This window comes from Aspergillus affinis (assembly GCF_023601865.1).
Source record: "Aspergillus affinis strain CMG 70 chromosome Unknown NODE_83_length_165530_cov_89_932809, whole genome shotgun sequence".
NCBI classification, from domain to species: Eukaryota; Fungi; Ascomycota; class Eurotiomycetes; order Eurotiales; family Aspergillaceae; genus Aspergillus; species Aspergillus affinis.
In genome coordinates, this window is record NW_026515864.1 from 73743 (window position 1) to 95428 (window position 21686).

Consider the following 21686-nt stretch of genomic DNA (forward strand, 5'->3'; position numbering starts at 1 on the left):
GTAAGGACCGGTATAAATTAGTACTCAGTACGGCTACTACGGAGTACTGGGTACGTTTTTCCGCTGGATGCATTATGAAACCTCGCTACCACGGACAACAGCTAGGTGTGGCATACTCCGTCCAACGGGTTTTACATGGTCGGACAATTGTGCGAGTCTTTTTTTTTTTTTTTTTGTTCTTCTCATGCGTGGGTCGATGATGATATTATGTATCCGTATTTTGTCCGGTCTGCTGGTGCTGTCTCGAGTACGCATTATTATGTACGGAGTACCTACATAGGGCAGTTTGCACGGAGGATTGCGACCGTACCTTTCTCGGATGATCTGGATTATCCGGTTAAGTACCAGGGAAACTGTGGCTTACACCGTTGACCTAATCTTAAGTTCCTGCCTAAATACCTACTGTACACCGTCAGAGTACCGTACACAGGACGCCCCCTCTTTTCATAAGACAGCGAACGGAGTGCAGCGCCGCCACAAAGCATCGCACCCACTCCGACGTCCCCATTGGGAAAGGTGCCTCCTTCCCAGCCCGCCCGGCTGTCCCAATGCGGAACGGATTCGCCGTGCCCCTGGATGAGTCGCTTATGTAACTACTTTCACTCGGTCTGATTGGACGGGCCGAGGGTGTACGCGGGATGTGTAAATTACCGCCCTGCACATCCAGGGTCACGCTCCGTTTGGGAACCACCATCCTTAAACAAAAACGGTACGGGGGAGGGGGGGGATTGCGCATCCTCTTCAGTGTTGGGCGTGGCCGATGATAATCATCATGTAAACAGTCGTACCTTAATAAATAAGAGGAAAAGTATTACCATACATTGTACGGAGTAGGTGTTTGCTCTTCCCTAAACCAGCATTCAGCCCAGCAGGACTCGACGTTACCTAGGCAGGTACAGTACTACTCCGTAAGGTACTGACGGGACCCTTACACCCGTCGCTTAAACGCATCCCTGCCATTCTCCCCCCGTCTCGCTCTCTCGTCTCCTCCCCTTCTGCAGTCCGTCACGTCGGTCCATCAGTCAATCGCTCCTCAGTCTCTCATTCCCTCCTTCTTTCCCCTTCCGCTCCTTGATTTTCCCTTTTTCCACACGCCGACCAAAAAAAGACGCTCTCTTTTTGTTTTTTAATCCCTCGTTTATTTTCGATCGACTCTTTTCCTCTTCTCTCTCTCTACTGTTCCCTTTCGAGTGGGGGTTTGAATTCCTGTTCTCTTTTGGCCAGAATTCACCGATAATTCAATAAAAAAGTAATCAGAAATCAGAGTCCTCCATTTTTTCCGCCCGTTTCAGTGGCTCGCGTCCTCGTTGCCCGTTCAGGACGCTCATTAAACTCCCTCCCGGCAGAAAGGGGGGTTTGAAACGGCCGGCCCTCAGAGTCTTTCCCCGCCAGGGACCGTCGCTCTCCAAGAAACAATCCAACATTCCTTTCCCCTACCTATCACTACCGTGTACTATCCTGTACCTAATCCTGTCGTGTTCATCGACCCTCTTCGCCGTCGACAAGCTTCGTCTTTGAACACCCACTCTCCTCCCCCTTACCCGCCGCCCTTTGTCCTACCCGGCGTCCCATTAAGGCTGTTGCGTCAAAGGCGACCTTTTTCGACTCGACTCGAATCCGCACTATTGCGACCGAGTCGACTAAATTCCTTCGGGGGCCAAGTAAACAACAATAAGGATTGGGAATTCATCACGGGATTTCTGAAGGGCTACGCGGGTCGTCCCTTGTTTTCCTTTCACTCGATCACCACCACCCCAACACGACTTGTGTGTCTGGAGCCCGGTGTCCAGTCACTTGAAATTTAACAATCGTTTCTCGCCATCTACGACTTATCACAACATGAAATCATTCACGATGCGGTCGGCGGCTGCCCTGTGGGCCCTCTTGCTCGCCGTCAGCTTGCCCGCTGCGAATGCCGCCGACGAAGTGTCCCAGGGTTGCTACAGCAGTGCTGGGTCCCTCGAGGATCAGGGTGCCTATACATACCAGAGTGACGGATACTGCCAGAAACTCTGTTTGGATGACAACTACTCGGTTTTCGCCCTGACTGGAGGAACGCACTGTCTCTGCGGAAACAAATTGCCATCGGACTCGGATAAGACATCTGATAGCAACTGTGACAAGGACTGTGCTGGCTGGCCCGATGTGAAGTGTATGTTCCTGTCCTTGTGTTTTGTTGCGCTGCGGCTCGAAACCTCAACCTCGGTGAATGTTAATGACTAACACGCTATGCACAGGTGGTGGTAAGGATGCGTACTCCGTCTACCTCACAGGTCTCAAGCAAAGTGTCGACAAAGAAGGTTCCTCGTCGTCGTCTTCGTCCTCGACCTCGTCTTCGAGTACCGACAGCGAATCGTCAACTACTACCCAACAAGGTCATATGAGCACAAAGGCTGGTGGCCATACGGTTTTCGTTACGTCGGCAAGTCAAACGGGTGCCGAGGCCGCTGGAGAGACAAGCAAGGAAGAGAAGAAGGACTCGGGCCCGAATACTGCCGCCATTGCCGCTGGCGTTGTGGTCGGAGTTGTTGGGTTTTGTGCTCTGGTTGGCGCCATATTCTTCCTCTGGCGTTTCCGAAACCGCAAGGCAGCCGAGAACCAATACCGTCGCAGCGTTGGTGTTGACAACCACGGTGGCAAGCCTATGTCTCAGAGCTCCATGTCCGACTCCCGATTTGACGGTGACTTCATGGCCCAGAGGCGACAAAGCAATGGTAGCATTGATGATGATCAGGACTTTTCGCGTAGGATCTTGCAGGTAAATTACTCTCACTTACATCAAGATTGTTCCTGAGTATGCTAACTTCACCTAGGTGACCAACCCTGATCGCGGCCACTAGGCAAGGCGACATGCACGCGAACGAATCATAAGGCTTGGGCCGTACGATCCGACACCTATATACAACACCTGATGTTTTCTTTTCTTCATTCTTATTACCATTTCTGTGTACCGCAAGTTACACCTTTATTTCCGATCTCATTTCACATTTGATATCTCTATGTGTTCCTGTTTTTCTTTTTAGCGACCTTGCAATATCCAGGAAACACCCAGCGGACAACCAACGACGTCTTGCTATCAAATTGAATCATTCAACTGTGAAACGCCATTTGACCCTGAAATTGCCACGCATTCAATTCACCCCGATCTATCTACGATTGAGACAGCGAAGTGAATTATGACCCGACTCGGAGGTCGTCGACACTTCCTTCGAAACTCGAGCTCTTAATCGAAAATGGATGCTTCCGTGCTCCGACGCTGGAATGACCATGACGTGGCATTCTTCTAATGACATTTGTATTCTACTTGCCACCGAGGGTATCTTTGGGAAGGTCAAGCGCTTTACGTTACTGGGTTTGGACCTGAGGTATGTCAGTCAGGGATCTTTGTATCTTCAAAAGGCGTTTGAGGGTTGAGTATTCTTTTTGAGATTCCGTCTCGTGGGACATGTGGTATTTTCTTTTCTTTACCTTTTTCCTTTCTATTATCATACCTTTTGTGCGTTTCAGCCGGGGAATATTTCCCCGCGGTTTCTTTTCCTTTTCTCTGATGCTTTTGTTTGCTGAGATTGGCTCCATCACCATCTCCCTAATGTGTTGGTTCGCTTTGGGGAATTGTAAGTAGGATGGTGGATAGGTCTGTAGTTAATGTGAATGAATGGATACCACTGAACTATCTTTTGTGTGGGGGTGATGGCTGCTACTAGGTTAGCTATTGGGTATATCTAATGATGATGTTGCCAGTACCATATCATATGCACAGGTTTATCAACATGCAGCCCCGGTTCGAGATCACGCGACCAATGCCCAGCGATAAACTAACTCGACCCTGCAACTTGATACTTTCTTCTCCATCTACTTTCTGCATCCGCAGCCCAGATTCTGCTATGCCATCATTTGAGCATGGAATGGGTTGATAAACACACCCTTTCATCATTGCCAACTCATCGGTCTCTTATCTCAAGAAACTAAAGATCAAAGGTGCACGTCCAATACAGCGAATGATTTCCATGCCTCATAGAATATCCCCGATACAACAATCAGTGACTGATTGATCTGGATTGTCTATTCCATCTCCTTCGGTAGTCATAATTGACTTTTTCATCTACGGTCGGTAGGGAGATACATGCATATGAGATTGCATTACCAAGTTATGAGATCTCGTTCCCAAACTCACTTCCATGTGCCTCATACCTACACTCTGTCGCATCCAGGTCCTGTTTGAACCCCTGAAACTTGGACTCTAAGTTCTGCGTCAAAACCGTGACTCAAACTGCATGTCTCAATTTCTTGTTCTAGCTGAGACAGTTTCCCTGTGTACGGGTGTTGCTTTGTTCCTCTTCTTTATTGATTTGAATCTTGTTGATATGCAGATAGGGCGCCCTCGTGCTGGTTCTAGATTGTTACTGATTGATCGACTAGTGGTTATCAATCAATCATTATTCCGTCAACTTATGGAGGCCTGACTATTTGAGGATATGGTTATACACACGACTAATTTCTAACCATCTTTACAGAACAGCTCTATCTATTATTCGACTTAGTCGATCGAATCGACTGTGACTAGGTCATAGCCATGTCTCGATGATACTTTCGTCGGATTTAGTCGAATCGGAAAATCACGATGGATAGACGTTTTTTGGGAAGCCACTCACATCTTCCTGAAATCGTTTTGTTTTAATCTAGTCCTTATATCATCTCATTCTCCTTATTATTGCTTGCAATCCGATAAACTGAAGCATACAACTTACTCATCATCCTCGATTTGATTGGATCTATTGACCAAAGAAAATCAACCCACAGCTTTCCAGGACATTGATGACTTTCTCCATACAGATACCGGACCTCGAAGTCTCATCCACGCAGGACACATTTTACATCTTGAACGCGAAGCAACCACAGATGTTATGGGAGACAACATCCGCAAGGCAGATCGAGCATGGCAGTGTCCACTTTTGTCATTTGTCTACAATCTTCGAAGACAAAGATAATAAGTGCAGTGAGCATATCTAGAATCTGATGCGTATCTTCTTCCGTCGTTTCAAATCGACACGGGCACGAATTGAAAATCATATATGTCCATGTTAAACTTGTCTAGGATTTGAGATGCAACCGCTGGGCTGTATGTAATTGGGAAGGGTTATCGGTGTGGTAAGGTCGGTGAGGTGAGTGCTATGCTGATGCTGTATGCTTTGGATTATACTGTCTCTCTGTCTGTCTACGTCTTTTCGCGCGCATTCACATCTACCTATCTTCACAGATAACATGCAATTAGGATATACCATGAGTTCAGCCTCCAACTAAACATGAAAGATCAAAGATCGGCCTTGCTCTTTCAGGAAGGTCGTCTTCTTAATCATGCGAAGTCTTCTCTGAACCATTTATTTCCTACTGTAACGAGAGGGAAAATGTCAACATGACGATCAAACCATTCTCTAAACCATACTTTCATCATTCGCCGGCACGAAAGAACGACAAGAGCTCCAATATCATGCCATGAGGCGGGTCAGACGATCCGGTAAGCTTAGTTACTCCATCCCACAAGTTGCAGCGTTTATCGCATCCAAGCTTTACACAAGGAAAACCATGACTATTTAGCTGCCAGAAGAAACACCCCGGCTTTTGTCTCGAAAAACACTTTCTTGAGAGCCTTCTGCTGCCAGAGTGGATTGCTCGCTTCCAGCCGGCGACCCAGGGTGAGTGTGAATTGGAGATTTGTCGAGCCTTCCTGGCGTCTGTTTCCAGCCTCATTGGGTTCGGCGGTAGCTCTTTCGCTTTGAGGCGTGGCCTGTGGTCCGAAACTGCTCCGGGCAGTGATGGACGATTTGGGCGTACTTGTCAGGAGGCCGCGTGCTTCGGATGTGAGGTTCTTGGTATCGGCATCAGTATCTCCTCCGTTCCATCTTCGGCAGTGTCTCTCCTTATCCCATGCTCATACGCTCAACAGGAAACATCTACAGAGCTTGCCACCATATCAAACCCCATCTCTAACAGCAAATTTGTGACGGTAGAACCCGCAGAAGCTTTGTTTCCGGCGGATGCTGGGAGCGAAACTGGTCGTCCTTTTTCAACCATACTCCTTTCTCGGGATGAAGTTTAAAGTTTGACTTTCGGTGTCTTTGCTTCGTTCTCGGATAAATGTTCAGTCTTGATTGATAGAGAGTTCTGTTTCTGCAATTGAGCGCACCATATCAAAACCAGACGAGTGAAATGTTTGGATGAATCAACAAGGCCATATTGGTGGTAAACTTGCTGTCATGACTTAAACGTCCTGATGAAAGACCCTCATCCAATCAACCAACCAGTCAATATTCTAATAATCTCATGGAGCCTATCTATGCAACCATGAGTTATGCAGGCGTTTCAACGAACAAAATAGATTAACATCCCAAGCAGCAGATCCAAAGTAGTAGACATGAATCAAAATGCAAACATAACACAACCTAAACAGCTTCCACACGTCTGGTATCTACTGCTACTTATGTCTATAAAAGGTGTCACTCCTTCCGCTCTGTTACATCTCAATATTCTGTTCCCTCCTTCTACACGTCGCTAGCAGGGTCCTGCTCCTGACCTGTATGAATCTAGGAGAGACGAAATCAGTCCCCCTTGCCTACTTCAGTCCTCTCAACGACCTGTGTAGTTGCCGCAATGCCGCCCGAGTGTTTTCGCTTTACTGAAAGCCCCAGAGCCCGGGCTGGGGCGTATTCCGATTGTGTGCGCCATCGATTGATAGGCGATGTACGTTAAGAATAAACCCTATCTGTTTTCAATATAAACCTATTCGGACTTTTGTTGTCTGTCTATGCTGGTGTCTCATATCGCATGTGGAGCTTGTTATGGACTCAAGAAGATGCATTTACTGTTGACTTTCTTCAGTTAGTACGACATAGACTGGATTCTGCATGGTTACTTTGTGACTGTGCATCCTTTCCAAATAATAACTATCTTACCAGGTGTTTCCCTCATAGATCATCTATGTTGATTAGCTAGCTTCATGTCAAAAGACTTTAGACAGGGGTTATGACAAATAATCTACCAGGGTCAACGCTTCCAAACGAAGGATTATTCAAGTACGTGCAGTGGATTCCTTCGCGGTGACCTTCAGAATTGAACCACCTAAACCCGACTATTTTCTCGCCCCTCTGTCTCCTCGATCTCAGGAATGGCGCAGTGCAGTCATCACCCTGAACAGTTATCACCTATACAATTAGTATCTTCTAATTCATCTAACCTGTCAGCGCCTCATAATTCTCCCACAAGTTAGGTATGTCCTCCTCAGCTACCTACCTTACCCCTCTCAACCGCCCCCCCTTACCCGCCAGAAAGAAAGAAAGACACCCCATCACCAACGGCGCCAAACATCAGAGCCCCATTCTCTCCTCCCTCCTCCAATATCCAACATCCAACAAACAAACAAACAAACATAAAGCCCACCCCGCACGCACGCAGAAATCATCCAAGCCAGCTCATCGACAAGGATCCCATGTCGATGTTATCTCCACCAACCAAACCCATGTCATATCATACCGTGCCATACCATGCCAACATGAAAGACAGTATAGTATTGGAAGGGGAAGTAAGTACTGTACAGTATACAAATAATCACTATGATCACGATCAACTACCACTGCTACCATAAGCAACCATTAGCCAGTTTCCCGCCCGATGTCTGGTTGAATGCATGCAGATGCAGACGAGGACTAGAATTCGACTGGCTTCCGGCTCTTTACCCCTCCGCATTCTCCCTTTTAGAAGTACAGTACATATGTATGTATATACTATCCTATCCTAACTAACCGGATCTAGTCCTATTCGACGAGCCTGGGTTGAGTTGAGATGAGCTGAGATGAGATGGGATGCGGTCGGTAGGTACGAGTTCAGTTCGCGATATAGTCGAAATAATTTCCATGTTACTCGCGCTCCGTGCTCTAGAGGGGTATGGCAGGTATATTGGGTTTACAGAGTGAAGGGTTGACTGATTGGTAGGTGTGAGGATGTGGGCTCGTATATCTCATCTATATCTAAGTATACATCCATCCATCCATCCATAACCACACCCACCCACCTTACCTCCAAAGTGCACAGACAGTATACGAGTACATATTAATACTACACATACATATATACATGCATGGATGTATGCACGCAAGCAATACCTATCTAGGCAATAGATCCAGTGTCAGCGTCAGCGTCAGCGTCAGGAACAAGAATAACTAACACCCGCATGACAGGCACAACCACATTATCATTATCATTCCCGTTTCTGATTCTGTTCCTGTTTGAATTTATTTGTTTTTCCTCCGCCTTCAGCCTTGTGCTTACTTACCTACTTTATCTTTATTTTCTTTTTTTTTTTTTTTTTTTTTTTTTTGTCTTGTTTTTGGTGGGATGGGGCTCGTATTCGGGTATGTACATGTGTCTACAAGCTACCTATATGGGGGAGTATGGTGCGGATGTGGATGGATGAATATATGGACTGGTGTTATAGTTATATTCTCCGTCGCAGCATTTGGCCGTAGATTAAGATGTTAGGTGAATGGGACTGGGGTTTATTGTAGCAGGATTTTGACATATCATTTGGGTGCATCGCTCTATATGGTGTCTACCTAGTATCATTATCACCCTTCACCACATAAATGGATATTTACATTGTGTATTATCTTGATTATCACTCATTGCTCAACTAATATGTCCCTATTATCATGATATACTTTCCAGTATGAAAATAAACATCGTTGGTTGAAGACATTATATATCTACCACTGTGTCTATGTACTATATGTACACCTACGGGTAAAAATATATACAACTATAACAAAGCCCCATATTCCTCAGAACCAATGCCACCCAAAGGGAAGAACAAACTTTCTCCGAAAGGAATCGGGATCAATAGCCATCCGCCCAAGACCTGAATTCAATCCCCCTCTCCCTGACTCCTTTTCTCGGCCCCTGGACCTTAATTCCTGAGTCCGTTCGGCAGGCCAGGCACAAACACAAAACACGGACCAGAAGCAGACACGGACCAGACAACAGAGGAGGCTCAGCGCAGTCAGGCGGTCAGGCGGTCAGGGCAGGCAGGTCCGGTGTCGGGTAGAACGGGAGGGAGAATTGAGAATGGAATCATGCGGCTCTGAGGCTCTGAGAGGGAGTCAAGCGAACCGTCCAATCAAGCACGACCGAACACAGCCGGCGGGCGCAGTGACGGACGAATCCCGTTAGCCGCACGTACCCGGACTAGCCCGATCGGGAAGTCGCTCGGGCTAGCGTCGACCGAGCAGGCGCGACGCTGATTGGTCCAACGTCATGCCCGATTTGGAAAGCGAACGGCTGCCGTAATGGGGAAAAAGTGATGGGCCTGAGGCTACGGAATGGAGACTGACTTGGAGTTGGAGTCCGCCAGGCAGTCCGGTCCGTGGTCCGTTCGGTGTCCCACCGTCCCTCCACCGACTTCAGCACTACGGACGGGGAAGCCCATGATTTGCATGTTCGCTTGTCGCCGGTGGGTTTTAGTCCCTTAGTCAGGCATGACTACGGTGCGGTTGATGGATCGGATGGAGGTCGTCGGCTCGTTGCTGTCACAATCGCTTAGGACCGTCGTCTTTCGATGCAGTCACAATCTATTTTTTAATCTGTCATCAATGGTTAGTCGTGATGCTGCTGCATACTGCATATGACCGCCCCCTCTTTGAAATGGAGAAAAAAGGGAGAGGGGGATAGGAGAGGCCAAAGGCGGAAAAATTAATGCTTCAGGAGATACGCGGATGATAATTTCCTTCCACGGTTCAAGTCGTTACCGTTGGATTCGTCGGTTTTGCTCGTTGGATTTGGAATGGGAACGTGCCGTGGGATGCGATCGATTATGGAACTCTGACACTACTGATTGAACTCCATCCATTCTCGATGCGAGTCATGCCGATATCGTCGTGACGATATTTTTTGGAGGATCCTCAGGGAGGATTCCTTAGTGATATCTTGACCCAAAGAACATGCTCAGGGCGTAGGGTGCCTGTTCTGTATGGCCTGTTTCCCACCTCGATCCCGGAGACTAGAAGGAAGAACTTTCGTCAATGCCCCGATGTTATCCGCCGGAACCCTGTCACGGCGAAACGCTGCATGATCGCCCCAACCTCCTTTCTTCCCCCATCTCTCCACTCCATAGAAACCTGGCGAGGCTCTTGCACACGTGTGGTCGGGGTGTTTCATCAACCACCCCCTGGCCCCATGATCATTGTGGCGTGGCATGGTATGGGCGTGATTGTGAGTCGACGAGGTGGGGAGAGCAGGCATTGCGTCCTGTCTAAGAACGCCCGACGAATCCATTCATCAGCAGCTAGTTGATCGTTTTTGGCCTCTGAGTCGCCCAGCTGGGTTGATCCTAAGGCGGATCATGCATGGTTTGGACGCTCTAGACAGGGGTCGGAATCCTTCTGCCAATTGTTGTCCGCTTTCGAATTGCCTATTGTGTCTAAGATAGGGGGCGAGCGAATGTGCTGGTGGGCAGGTTCCCTTCTTCTTTCCACTAGCTCCTGGTGCGGGTGATCATATAGGATCAACTTGTATATACTTCGTCCCATCCATCGCATATACTTGCGTGAAGAACCGACGATACTGATGATAGCGGGGGTGGCGAGCCGAGACAAAAACAATAGGTTGTCATTTTGGCCCTATTAGCGCACTGTTCAACAAGTGGGGGGTGGGATGCCTGTCAAATGTCAACTTGTCAACGTGAGTCAAGTATAAACTATTGATATTGATTGTCGATGATCCGGACTCCGGACTCCGTGCATACGCATGCCCACACTGGAAAAAAAAAGGAGGTGCCGCTCACTGAGCACCCCCTTGCTCCTCGTTCACTAAATTCCCGACCGTGTTGGTGTGAGCGTTCCCGTCAGACCATCAGGCCACGTTTTCTCACCCCTGCCCCCAACGCATGGCACCCCTGTAAATTGCCAGATACCAGGTCACGGACTGGACAAAAAACCCGACTAGTCTGATTGATGTACATTGATCTTATCCGTATGCGGCGTATTTCTGTAGCTTACTGCATTAGTGACTGGTTAGTATTTGAGACCTGAGGATGGCATAAGCGCCTCTCCCGAAAGAGTAGTTTTCCAACAGTTACCACCGGCGTCATTGGCTTGTGGGTGTCTGGAAGCGTTATGGAAAAAGACTCCACAGCCAATTAGTAGGATAGTTGACCCGTGTGAAAGTTGACTGATCATTTTTTTTGTCATCCTTGCCCTAGTATCTAGGCGACTAGCCGACAACGTGTTTATCCTGCGTGGTTGTCAGAACTTGCATCCGTGCCAAGCGAATTTATCCGCTCGATGGCCGTATCAAGGCCGCACAATAATACTTGTTGGTGACGGTGGTCGATTACCTTGTCTATCCTCCAAAATAGACGGATACAACATCTTGGTAATAATGAGTTACATTCGGGGGGTCATCTCCCGGGACGCTTCGGCCACACGTTGGAGCCTGGGCTGTCAGGCTCCAGCGGCAAACGAAAAACTGACAGGCCCGAAAAGGAAAGTAGGTTTTCACGGGAGATGCCTGATGTGCGAACGGGTATTATGTCGATCCCGGCCCGCCCACAGAGGCACCCAAATAATGACGATGGTCGATTGAACCAAAAAAAGGAGCAAATAGTTGTTCAACTCCCTTCTGCTCAACAAGTTGATAATGTAGAACCGAGGAGGGTATGGAGTACTCTGCACAACTCAGATGGATTCTTCAGGCGAGTCTTCAAGGATCCTTCTGAACCATATCTTCAGACAAAATCTTCAGGCAAATCTTCAGAGAGTAGGCAGTGGTCAGGACTCATCCAATCTGTCCCCTAATTGTCCGCTTTCAGTAAGAGCCTCCTCGAGCTGACTCGTGTAAACCAATGGAACCTGACCGAGTTGAATTACGACAGCGAGTGATTGGCTCTCAGGTGGACTGTGTCACTTTCCTCGATAAGGTACTGGTGGACAGGGGATAATTGATCAACTGAGGCGTAGTTAAGTGGGTAAAGATCTCAGTTAGGAATAGGGGGGCCCCAGGGGAAAGGGGAGGGTAAGTCCGAGTGAGAGCGAGAGCGGCTTCAAAGAAGGCTCAAGTTGCGATCAAATTGAATTGTCCGTTCCCGTCCCCGTCTCCGTAGTCCGCACCTTGGACCAGGTCAGGGAGGAACCGTCCGTAGGCGACTCCGGAGTACGGCAATCAAACGACTGGCTGTTGTTGGCCAGACTTGAGGAGCTAAGGGGACTAAGAAGCGTAGTTGGCGACGGAGTTATCTGACGATGGACACTGCTTATCCAGCGGGCCAATCCGGGCCGCCTGTCCCCGGCTGGGTCGTGGGTAATCATCGGTTCCACCGACGCTCCTCGATTGACCACTTTCTCTCCAATCTCTACCGTATCGTTTGGAATCGAATTGATTTATGAGAGGATTATTCTCATTGACGGAAGCTCGACTAGGGCCCCCCTATCAGGTGAAACCCGGTGGATTATTGTGTCTATTATTTTCGTGATCGACATGGAGTTATCTATCCGCTATCCACAATCAAGTTAGTGGCTGGCACTTTAGTCACTTAGCGTTGTCGATCGAAGAGAGATGAATCTCCATTGTGTACGAAATAAAAAATAATAAAAAATAATAAAAAAAGGCAAGAGGGGACCAACCTGAACGAACTAGGAAATTGCTTTGAAAACAGACCACCTGGATCGGCATCTCCATTCTCCAGCCAACCGTCTAGGCCTTAACTGACGGACTGTTACGGTGTTACCCGTGATCGGCTCCAGATGTTGGCATTATTGTATCATTTCAACCTGGACTCCGTCCATAGTGCGGACGGAGTAGGCGCAGTTGCACCTGTCGCATCATTTCCGAACCCCTCTCCAAAAGGCGATTCACCACTAGAAGACGGAGTACGCCGTACAGCATCCGTTCTCCGTTGTCCGTACGGTCAATCATTACCTAGAAGCTCAATAGGTTCGGATCGGAGACGGGGTCGGGGTTGGAGAAGGAGGAGAGAGGAAAAACCTGAAAGTTGAAGTCCACGACGAAGATGCCAGGATCTATCCAAAGGCAACAGCAGCCGGGGAGCAAGAGGAAGAGTATTAGATAAGCATGTTGGCCTCAGGCCTCACAATAAGGCAGATTTCCCACACCCCACAAGCTAAACCGCATCGGGGAAATGTAGAATTTCCGCACTTCCCTTTTTCTTTTGTTTTTTCTCCCCTTCCCGCACTTCAATCTTCCCTTCCAAGGTCTACACCATAATCGACCTAGCCACCGGGCGCAGCGCTTTGACGACGATCACCTTCACAAACTTCTTCGCTATGTTTCAGGTTGTTCGTTTCAACGTGCCCTTCCCTGCATGGTCAGACATGACTGATACCTGGCACCCTGGTAGACTATGACGTCTCTGCAACCATAGCAATGCTGCACCCGTCCTTTTGAGGATAGTTTGGAATAGATGGTCACTGATGTCGGTGGTGGCGATTTAATTTCCCCTCAGATCCTTCGGCTGGCGTAGATCAATGGACAATGCTACCTTCCTGAGCTACCTTGGACGTTGATTGTGCCCTATCGGAGCAATCCGTCAGAGCAAAGTCAATCCTGAGAAGCGAGAACAGAGAGAGTCTCGTCGGACCCGAGACCGGGCAGAGTATGGAAATGATGGGAGCTAGCCGTAGCATATTGCCGTCCACTCTAAACTGTAAATCCTTCACGTCCATGGTTCAGAAACTGGAATTAATTGCGCGCTCGGAGATGGGCGGACTTCGTGGGCAGGTTTCCGCGGCCGGAGTCAGAATCCGCAGAGAGGACCTCTCTCCACTTCCGAGAGAGTCCGATCTGGTTAGCTAGCAAGTAGTGCACCGTAAGTAGAGGGCAGCACACAGTAGTGCTTAGTAAAGGTCCGCCATGGAAGGTTTGAGAACGATGTTGAGGTTACAGCTGGAGAAGCTGGTTGTTTCAGAAAAAGTGCATGCTGCAGGAGAATCAGTCGGTGAGCAGGGTTGCTCGGAGTAGGTAAAGTAGCAACCCTGGTCCTTGTCCGTACATGAGCAGGGATTATTATGGACTATGTTTGGCCAACATATTGCGGAATACTTCATCGCTGCAGGCTCACGGCGGGTGAGAAAATGGTCGAGGACAAGGTTCAGCGAACAAGTTCGACGGGAGGGGAGAGGAGCTCAGGGGGTCGGACCAATCAGCCTCATCAGTTGGGTGTTGCTGCCACCATACCAGAAAAGGGTTAGCGTCCAGGTCGGCTTCAGCAGTTGGGTGGGGACCACCTGGGCACATGACAGTCTTAGGTCCAGGCTCTAGCATCAACTAGGCAATACTGAGTACTGAGTATACTTGTCAGTATTATTGCACCCCCCCGTGGTGTCCAATCGGTGTTCCCTGTCAAGCTACTCCATAAGGAGTACTTCGTAGGTACGGCAGGGTAGGGTAAGGTAGGGAGTCCTCAGTAGGTTGCATTGTTCCTCTTCCCCACATCCATGTACCACGTTCCACGTTGTTCACCTTGCATTCCGGCCTGCCGGGTAATCTGGTTTGGTTTGCCTCGAAATGTCCGCATTAGGCGTGTTTGTACTACACGTTCGTCCGCCCTTCGTCATCGTCAGCACCATCCTGGATTCGAGGCAAGTCTGAATCTCAATATGCATGCTGCAAAAGGGCGAATAAGCTGTTTGAATTCTAGCTGAGGGTAGCTTCGTCCTGGTCCATGATCCCTGGGAGTCCCTGAGTCAGGCACGGTTTGCCTGAAACTGGACAAGAATCTGACGTCGTGCTGCATGTAAGGAAGCTCCAGAAGGCCATCCCGTCGCCATGATCACCTCGCCGTCGATGTCAACCTTGCAGTTTCAGAACTGCAGACGTTCGACCGCCAACCGTAAAGATGCCCCTTTTTGCTGCATGAACAGGATTCTGCCCCTTGCATTAGGTGACCTCCACGTGAAAAGGCCACGATGGTTGACTGCATCCAGGAACCCAGCCCTCAAAGTGGCTGTACCTGACCCCCTTTGACTCCATACCAGCCACGCGCGGGCTCGAAAGATCGACTAGCTCGAAGAACCAACACGGAGTATGCCGTGAACGACACTGTGTTGACCTCCCGGCTGGCGAACGGACAGCAATTCTTCTTCACCTAATGCACACTAAAGATAGACGGGATCCATCTCGCCAGGACGCGAGGCCCGGTTTGGCGCGAGTGGGATCAATTAAAATCTGCAGGACGGTCGGACCTAGTGTTGATGGTGCTATTGTTGCTGGCGTTGTTGTGAAATCGCTTGGTTGTGATTGTCCCGGGCTTCAGGCCAACAACCGGGACCCGAACTTATTGGAGGATTCCCTGCTAAGTGGAAGGCCTGTGGAAGCGCCGTGGAAGCCCGCTTACTCTGCAACTACATTTGATCCTTGTCAGATTGTGCAGAAGATGGTGCTACCGATCAGCATGATTTGGAAACATGACCACTGGGATGGGTGATATCGTGGAATGTTTCGACTATTCTCTGACTTCTCGAAAGCCCCTTCCTGTCATGGAAACTCTCTTTGATAGCACATGGACTCCACCCAAACAGGCAGTGATCGACGGGGAAGGTCGCATACGGCGTTACTGGGGAAAGCCGACACACTTTCCCCCAGACGGTGTCCGGCAAACTTACATTGCTCTGAGTCTGATCCCGGTGCTTCCTTAGTGTTTGCGTCTTTCCCCGCCCTGTCTGCTATTGTTATGGCCATTTATCACATTTATTATTAGTTACAACTACGGAGTACAATAATAATTATTACCGAATGATCGTTGACCAAAGGGCTCGGATAAATCAATCAGGAATTAACCAAATTAATTAATTGATGACTCCGTACTAATTTGTCAATGCATACCAAGGGCTGATCCACCAGATGAAACAATCTAAGAGCACGTTTTCCTCGCAATCTGACTTGGAATGCTGGCAGGAAGGAAGGGCTGCCCCACAGGGCTGGGGAAGCCTGCAATCACTTTGAATCATCCACCACGTTCCCAAGTTCATAGGCAGGCGGTATGTGAATCGAGCTTGTAGGGATTCTGGAATCCATGGAACCAGGAGATGCATGAAGCTCCTTTCGTTATGCGCATTCTTAACCGACAGGATGATGCAATATGCACGACCCTCTGATTGGACGAATCGGTAACATTAGAGGGACGGTCGGGAGTGGAAAATTAGCAGCATTTGTTGACGTCTCGAGGCGAGCCTCACTTCTCAGCAGTACGGAGTACACAGTCAGGTGTTATTATTATCCCGGTGGTTTACCGGAATTTCCGAGTAAGGCCCACCTTAAGCGATCGCAGGAGTACGGTGTCGGTGTAGAGTGTACGGAGCACGGAGAAGGGAAGAATTACTGCAGCTGTGTAGTATTCATTTATCTTGTATGGAGTAAATATTGCCATATTTCCCTTATCTTCTACTGAAAGCCTCGTGTCTTACCCCCCTCTCAGATGCTTGGTGCTCCTGCCGGTGTATTTGGTAGTGGGTTCAGCTCCTTAGGATCATTAACCATTTCGGAAAGTGTACGCTTTCCTAAACCTGCCCAGACCAGACTAAATCGACCAGGGTATGGCTTAGTTCGGGTTAAGACATGCAGGGTCTAAACCCGGTTAGGAAAAGACCCTCGATAGGCTGACTTTTCCCGTAAATCATGGGGTGCCTTGAGGTGTCCCCCCATCCCTACCATCACGTGTTGCTGCGTCCCCCCCCCTACTCGAGTCGGGATCTTTTGCGAGCAGTCCGTCCTCCTCCGTACTCCGTACTTGCATGTCCCTAGTGTCCACGACCGTCAATATGACGACGATATGCGCACACTGTACATACTCCGTACCGATTATCACACAGGTCTATATTTATCCACTGTTAATATATGCATGTCGCATGTATCGGAGACTCGGAGTACATTACTCACGAGATGAGAATTGGAGACTCGACGGGAGGTTGTTGGCGGAATCTACCCTACTGGTCGGTCCAGACTCGACAACCGAAATAAAATTGGTGGATATTCGATTTACGGAAAGCTGAAGGTAAATCATAATAAAATCAAATAAGGGAGCCGACGGCCAGATCGATCGCTGGAGGGGTGCTATGACACGGCGGGTAGAACGGACACGCCTAACTCCGGTGACCTATGCCTCGTCCACGGCAGGAGAGCACCGGGCGGACAGTAGAGCAAGTGTTTCGACTTTCGAGGTCGGACGGTCGGACTCGGACCACGGAGTACTCGACGACGACCTGCTCCTAGCAAATTGATGAACCTGAGGTTGCCCACCTGGGCTAGCGGGGCGCACCGTTGGAGGCTTTGCTTGTGTTAAGGAGGGGGAAGGGCGTGACAAATCCCATTCGCTCGTTCGCTTGACATGGAATCTCCTTGCCAATCTTCCCTGCGGTGGTTGCCCGTCCATTCAGGCATCGTCTTATATGCAGCAAGTTATTATTAGCAGTTTGACAGGGTTAGCTGCTATTCTTGAAACAATCTGATTCTTGTCGCAGATGCAGGCGGTGCATGTTTGCAGATTCTGACGCAGTGTTCGATGACTGGGATAGGTAGGAATGCGCAACATCATTTACTGTCTTGCGACTACGGAGTATGATGCTATCGCTCGGGGTGTTTTATTTTATTTTATTTTCCCCTAATCTGGCCTGGCGATCTCGGTGTCAACTTCGAACGGGTCGACTGGGCGACTCCACTACGCTCATCGTTAGCTTTGAATTTCGCCTGATGGGACTTTCTTTCTTTTTTTTTTATTTTAATATTATTTTAATATTTATTTTCCTGTTGGCCTTACTCCGTACTCCGTACAGATTGCGACAGGGAAAAGATGTGACTCCCTATCCAGTATCCACTGATTCAGAGTGGGCCATCGAGGCTCGTGAGAGCCTGAGAGAGGGTCTTCAATCTCCATCTTCGAGTCTTTACTCTGTAGAGTAAGTAGTGAGTACCTTGTCCAGTAATTTTTCTTAATCATTTAACCCTCGCCCTCTTGTCAGATTTATTCATTTTTCCCTTTCTTGGCGCCCTGGGGACCAATCAGGTCCGATCTACAACCAACAATTCCTTCCTGCCATGTGCCTTTTCCCACGGTGTTGGATGCTACCCTGATCAATCCGATGGCAATCACCTCTTCGTGGTCCATCATCACTCCTGACACAGGGTGCGCTCCTTGCGTCGATGCCTCAGATTCTTTCTGGAATCATTCTCTATCATGCGATGTACATATTCCCCGGGAACAGGGCAGCCTTTCGGATTACCAGGAATAGCAAACAATGCTGGTTATCCATTTTGGAGCTGACGGGATCGACCTGGGATTGAGTCTGGGCCATGTGGTCCTGGAGAAATTTAATTACGATTTTTTTTTTCTCTTTCCCCCCTCCCTTCTCCTTACTGTGTAGCTCCGAATTTAGTTGAATTAATTTATTATCGTTCTTTTTCTCACACGGAGTACGGATATATTCATTTATTTAATTTCACAATTGCAGGGAGGAATATTCCTGATCCTCGTGGCGCTGGGGATGAAGACCCAGAATTTACGGCTCTGCCACTGAGGGAGTGGAATTCACCAACCGACAACCGTTAGAGTAAATCGTTTGCGATGGTCACCGATGACAGTACGGTGTATGCAGGCTTTCTTTTCCCCGACTTTGCAGGTGCGGCTGAGGCGCACCAGTCAGTGTCAATACGGGCCTCGTGCAGTTGGTTTTCCCGGTTTGGCTGGCCCAGGTTAGTCCCGCCTGTTGGTATGTAAAAATATCCTCCAAATCGTATCGACAGGAAATAAATTTAAATAGAAAATGAGAATAAAAATAAAAATCAATGCAATCGGTTGGCTTTTTTAAATCGAACAATAAAGAAAAGAAATAATTTAATTGTCTTCTCCTGCCCCGTTCACCACTGCTTGTTAGCTTCCACCACCTACAAATCGTCCTCGTGCTGGTATGATCATCCTGCAGATTGATCCCCAACTCCTCGCTTACTCTCCTATTGCTGCATCTGCGTACTCCGAGTAAACTGATAGTCCTGCTCCATTGCCTATTTGACTGAAAGCTCAGTTCAGATAAATTTGCGATTGGACTGGAGGATTTTAGCTCTTTTTATTTTTTATTTTTATCCTGTTGGATTTATTATTATCATTTGCCCAAGTCGGATTTTGGCCATTTTTCTAGTCCGACTTATTTCTCACTCCCTTGACAAGGGTCTGCAGTAGATCTCTTGCACCGGTACCTCGCAATATCCACTCTGGCACTTCTATATCAATTCCTTACTCTCACCTTTTTTTTTTTTTTTTTATTATTATTATTATTTCTCCCCCTTCCAAGCCTCTACTGCCACCATTCCGTCCGTTTCAGATCGTATATTTCCTTTTTCCATTTTTCTTGATCCTTATCCACTTTTCCCCTGCCGTATCTGACTACATCGAACCTGACCTGCAGATGCGAGGCATTTTTTTTTTCTTTTTTCCTAAATTATTTCTTCAGAACCGTCTGATCTCACCCCTCTATACCTAGTCCGCTTTTTACATCACCATTTCACAGCCCACCCTAATCCTCCTCCCCCCCACACACCCATACCGCACAGGGCTCTGTTCCTGAAATACTCCTGAATTATCCGTTGGATGGCCAAGGGATCTTCGTCCAACTCAAAAACTATATCTTCCCTCCCCCACCCGCCAATCCATCTCGGATCAGTTCTACAATCCTCACAGACATCCTTCAAGACCAACTCCTTCTCTCTTCTTCACTTTTCCTCTTCCTCTTCATCCGTCTCTACTTCTTCACTCTCCTTCAACAGTATCCCACAGTCCTTACCAATGGCCGCTAAGAAATCCTCTGGGACTACTACTACCATGCGTCGCTCCAGCCCTACCACGGAGATCCCTCTCCCCATCACCTACACGCCCACCACCCACCGCATTAGCAAGGCGAAGAAGGGAAAGCGTGTTCATGCTTGCGAATATCCTGGATGCAACAAGGTCCGTTTTTCATTGGCATTATCCTTTTCAAAAGGTCTTTCGAACTGACAGTCTTTCCCCAGGTCTTTACTCGCGCAGAGCATCGCAGACGCCATGAGTTGAACCACAACCCCGAGGCACTGTTCCGTTGCACGCATCACAACTGCAAGAAGGCTTTCCACCGTCCTGATCTACTGGCCCGCCACATGGAGAGACAGTAAGTTCCTCATGGTCTGCTTTCTCAAGCTCTTGTTAGCAGTTAGCTAACGAAGATTTCCCTTCCAGCGAGCTTGAGGCACAGATGGACAACACGCAATGGGAAAGACACAGCCGCGCTCCCATGGTCTCCGATGCCCACTACGTGCCTAAGTGCGCGCCCATCGATCCCAGCGCCGGATCTTACCTCGCTGTCACCCAGCAGCCCAACTCCATGTCTATCGGCTCCCTAGTGGGCCCTGCTATTCACCCCGATCTGACCGGTGACTGTGGTATGATGTGGAACGGCATGTCCCTGCACTCCGAGCACCAGACGCCTCTCTTCCCCGGTAACCACATCCACGAGTCTGTGGAGGACACTCGATTCTACGGATCTCCCGAAACCTGCTCTTCTCCCTCTTCGGACGGTGCCACTTTGTCGATTCCTTCTCACCCGCGATCTTCTCTCTCCACGACTCCCGTTGTTGTCGACCCTTACCCCGAGAACATCATTGAGTCCGACTTGTCTTCTTCTCCCATGTCTATGCCCGCCAACGTCCGATGCTGGGATCAGCACGATGCCGGCCTGCACTCGTCGAACTTGGTTCCCCTTTCTCTCCACGACAGTCTCGTCCAGCCCGTAAGTCTCCTTTGAATCGCGTTGCCTTGCGCGCAAAGAGCCAAAAGCTAACGCGAGTGCCAGCCTCTCCAGTGCCACTACCCGTCTCCTGCATGGTCAGCACCCCACCACCTGGGATACGAGGAGCACGCTCTTCCCCCTGTCACCCACTACGCCTCCCCTGTGGGCTGGAAATCGTGGGCGATCTAAATCCCAACTCAAAAATTGAAAAGCAAACCGATGAGACCTTCACCACACACGACCTAATATAATCATCGCATACGCTCCTATTGAACCCGCGGGTTTCTAATCAGGGCTTATGAGTCCTTTCTCCTTGTCTCTATAAACGAATTCGACGCATTCCATCACGCGAGTGGTTACACCACAACCTTACCAGCACTGAGAATCGGGTGACACGAGCATTTTACCTCGACGGGTTTTCTATCACAGGACCGAACTATCGACGAATTGACTTCAACGAAAGAAAACGGTCATACAAAAGCTTATGCAAAAAAAAAAAAAAAAAAAAAAAAATCCCACAAATCGACGCCCTGGAGGTTCAGAAAAAACCGTCGAGGTGATACGGTGCCACTTGACTCAGAACCTATTAACTTTTTTTCTTGTGTTCCGTCTCCTTTGTTTTTCCTTGTCTCTCTTGACTCCCCCCCCCTTTTTCTCACCGGATAGAAAAGTGCAACGGCTGTCTTATGTTCTATGAGTCTTTGGTTTCAGACTTATATTGTTGTCTCCTTTTTGTTGCTTTTTGCATTGGGTTTGGTTAGCGATTACCCTTCTTCTCCTCTTTGCTTCCCCCCCCCTTTTTCTTTCACTCGTCGATTGATGCTTCTATGTTATCCCCCCCTTTTTCTCTTTTCTGTCTCACGAACTCTATACCCCCGA

General features: G+C 48.6%; 2 protein-coding genes across 2 annotated transcripts; both read left to right on the forward strand.

Annotated features, from left to right (window-relative positions):
* Nucleotides 1-1839: 1839 nt before the first annotated feature.
* On the forward strand, nucleotides 1840-2840 carry KD926_010629 (putative WSC domain protein; the record flags this gene model as incomplete). The annotated part of the gene is made up of 3 exons (XM_053103012.1): nucleotides 1840-2152; nucleotides 2238-2758; nucleotides 2814-2840. The coding sequence occupies 3 exons, from the start codon at nucleotides 1840-1842 to the stop codon at nucleotides 2838-2840; spliced, it is 861 nt and encodes a 286-aa protein (XP_052953565.1).
* Nucleotides 2841-19831: 16991 nt separating this feature from the next.
* Nucleotides 19832-20996, forward strand: KD926_010630 (C2H2 finger domain protein; the record flags this gene model as incomplete). The annotated part of the gene is made up of 4 exons (XM_053103013.1): nucleotides 19832-19993; nucleotides 20056-20189; nucleotides 20258-20807; nucleotides 20871-20996. 4 exons carry the CDS (start codon nucleotides 19832-19834, stop codon nucleotides 20994-20996), a joined length of 972 nt encoding a protein of 323 aa, XP_052953566.1.
* Nucleotides 20997-21686: the final 690 nt, after the last annotated feature.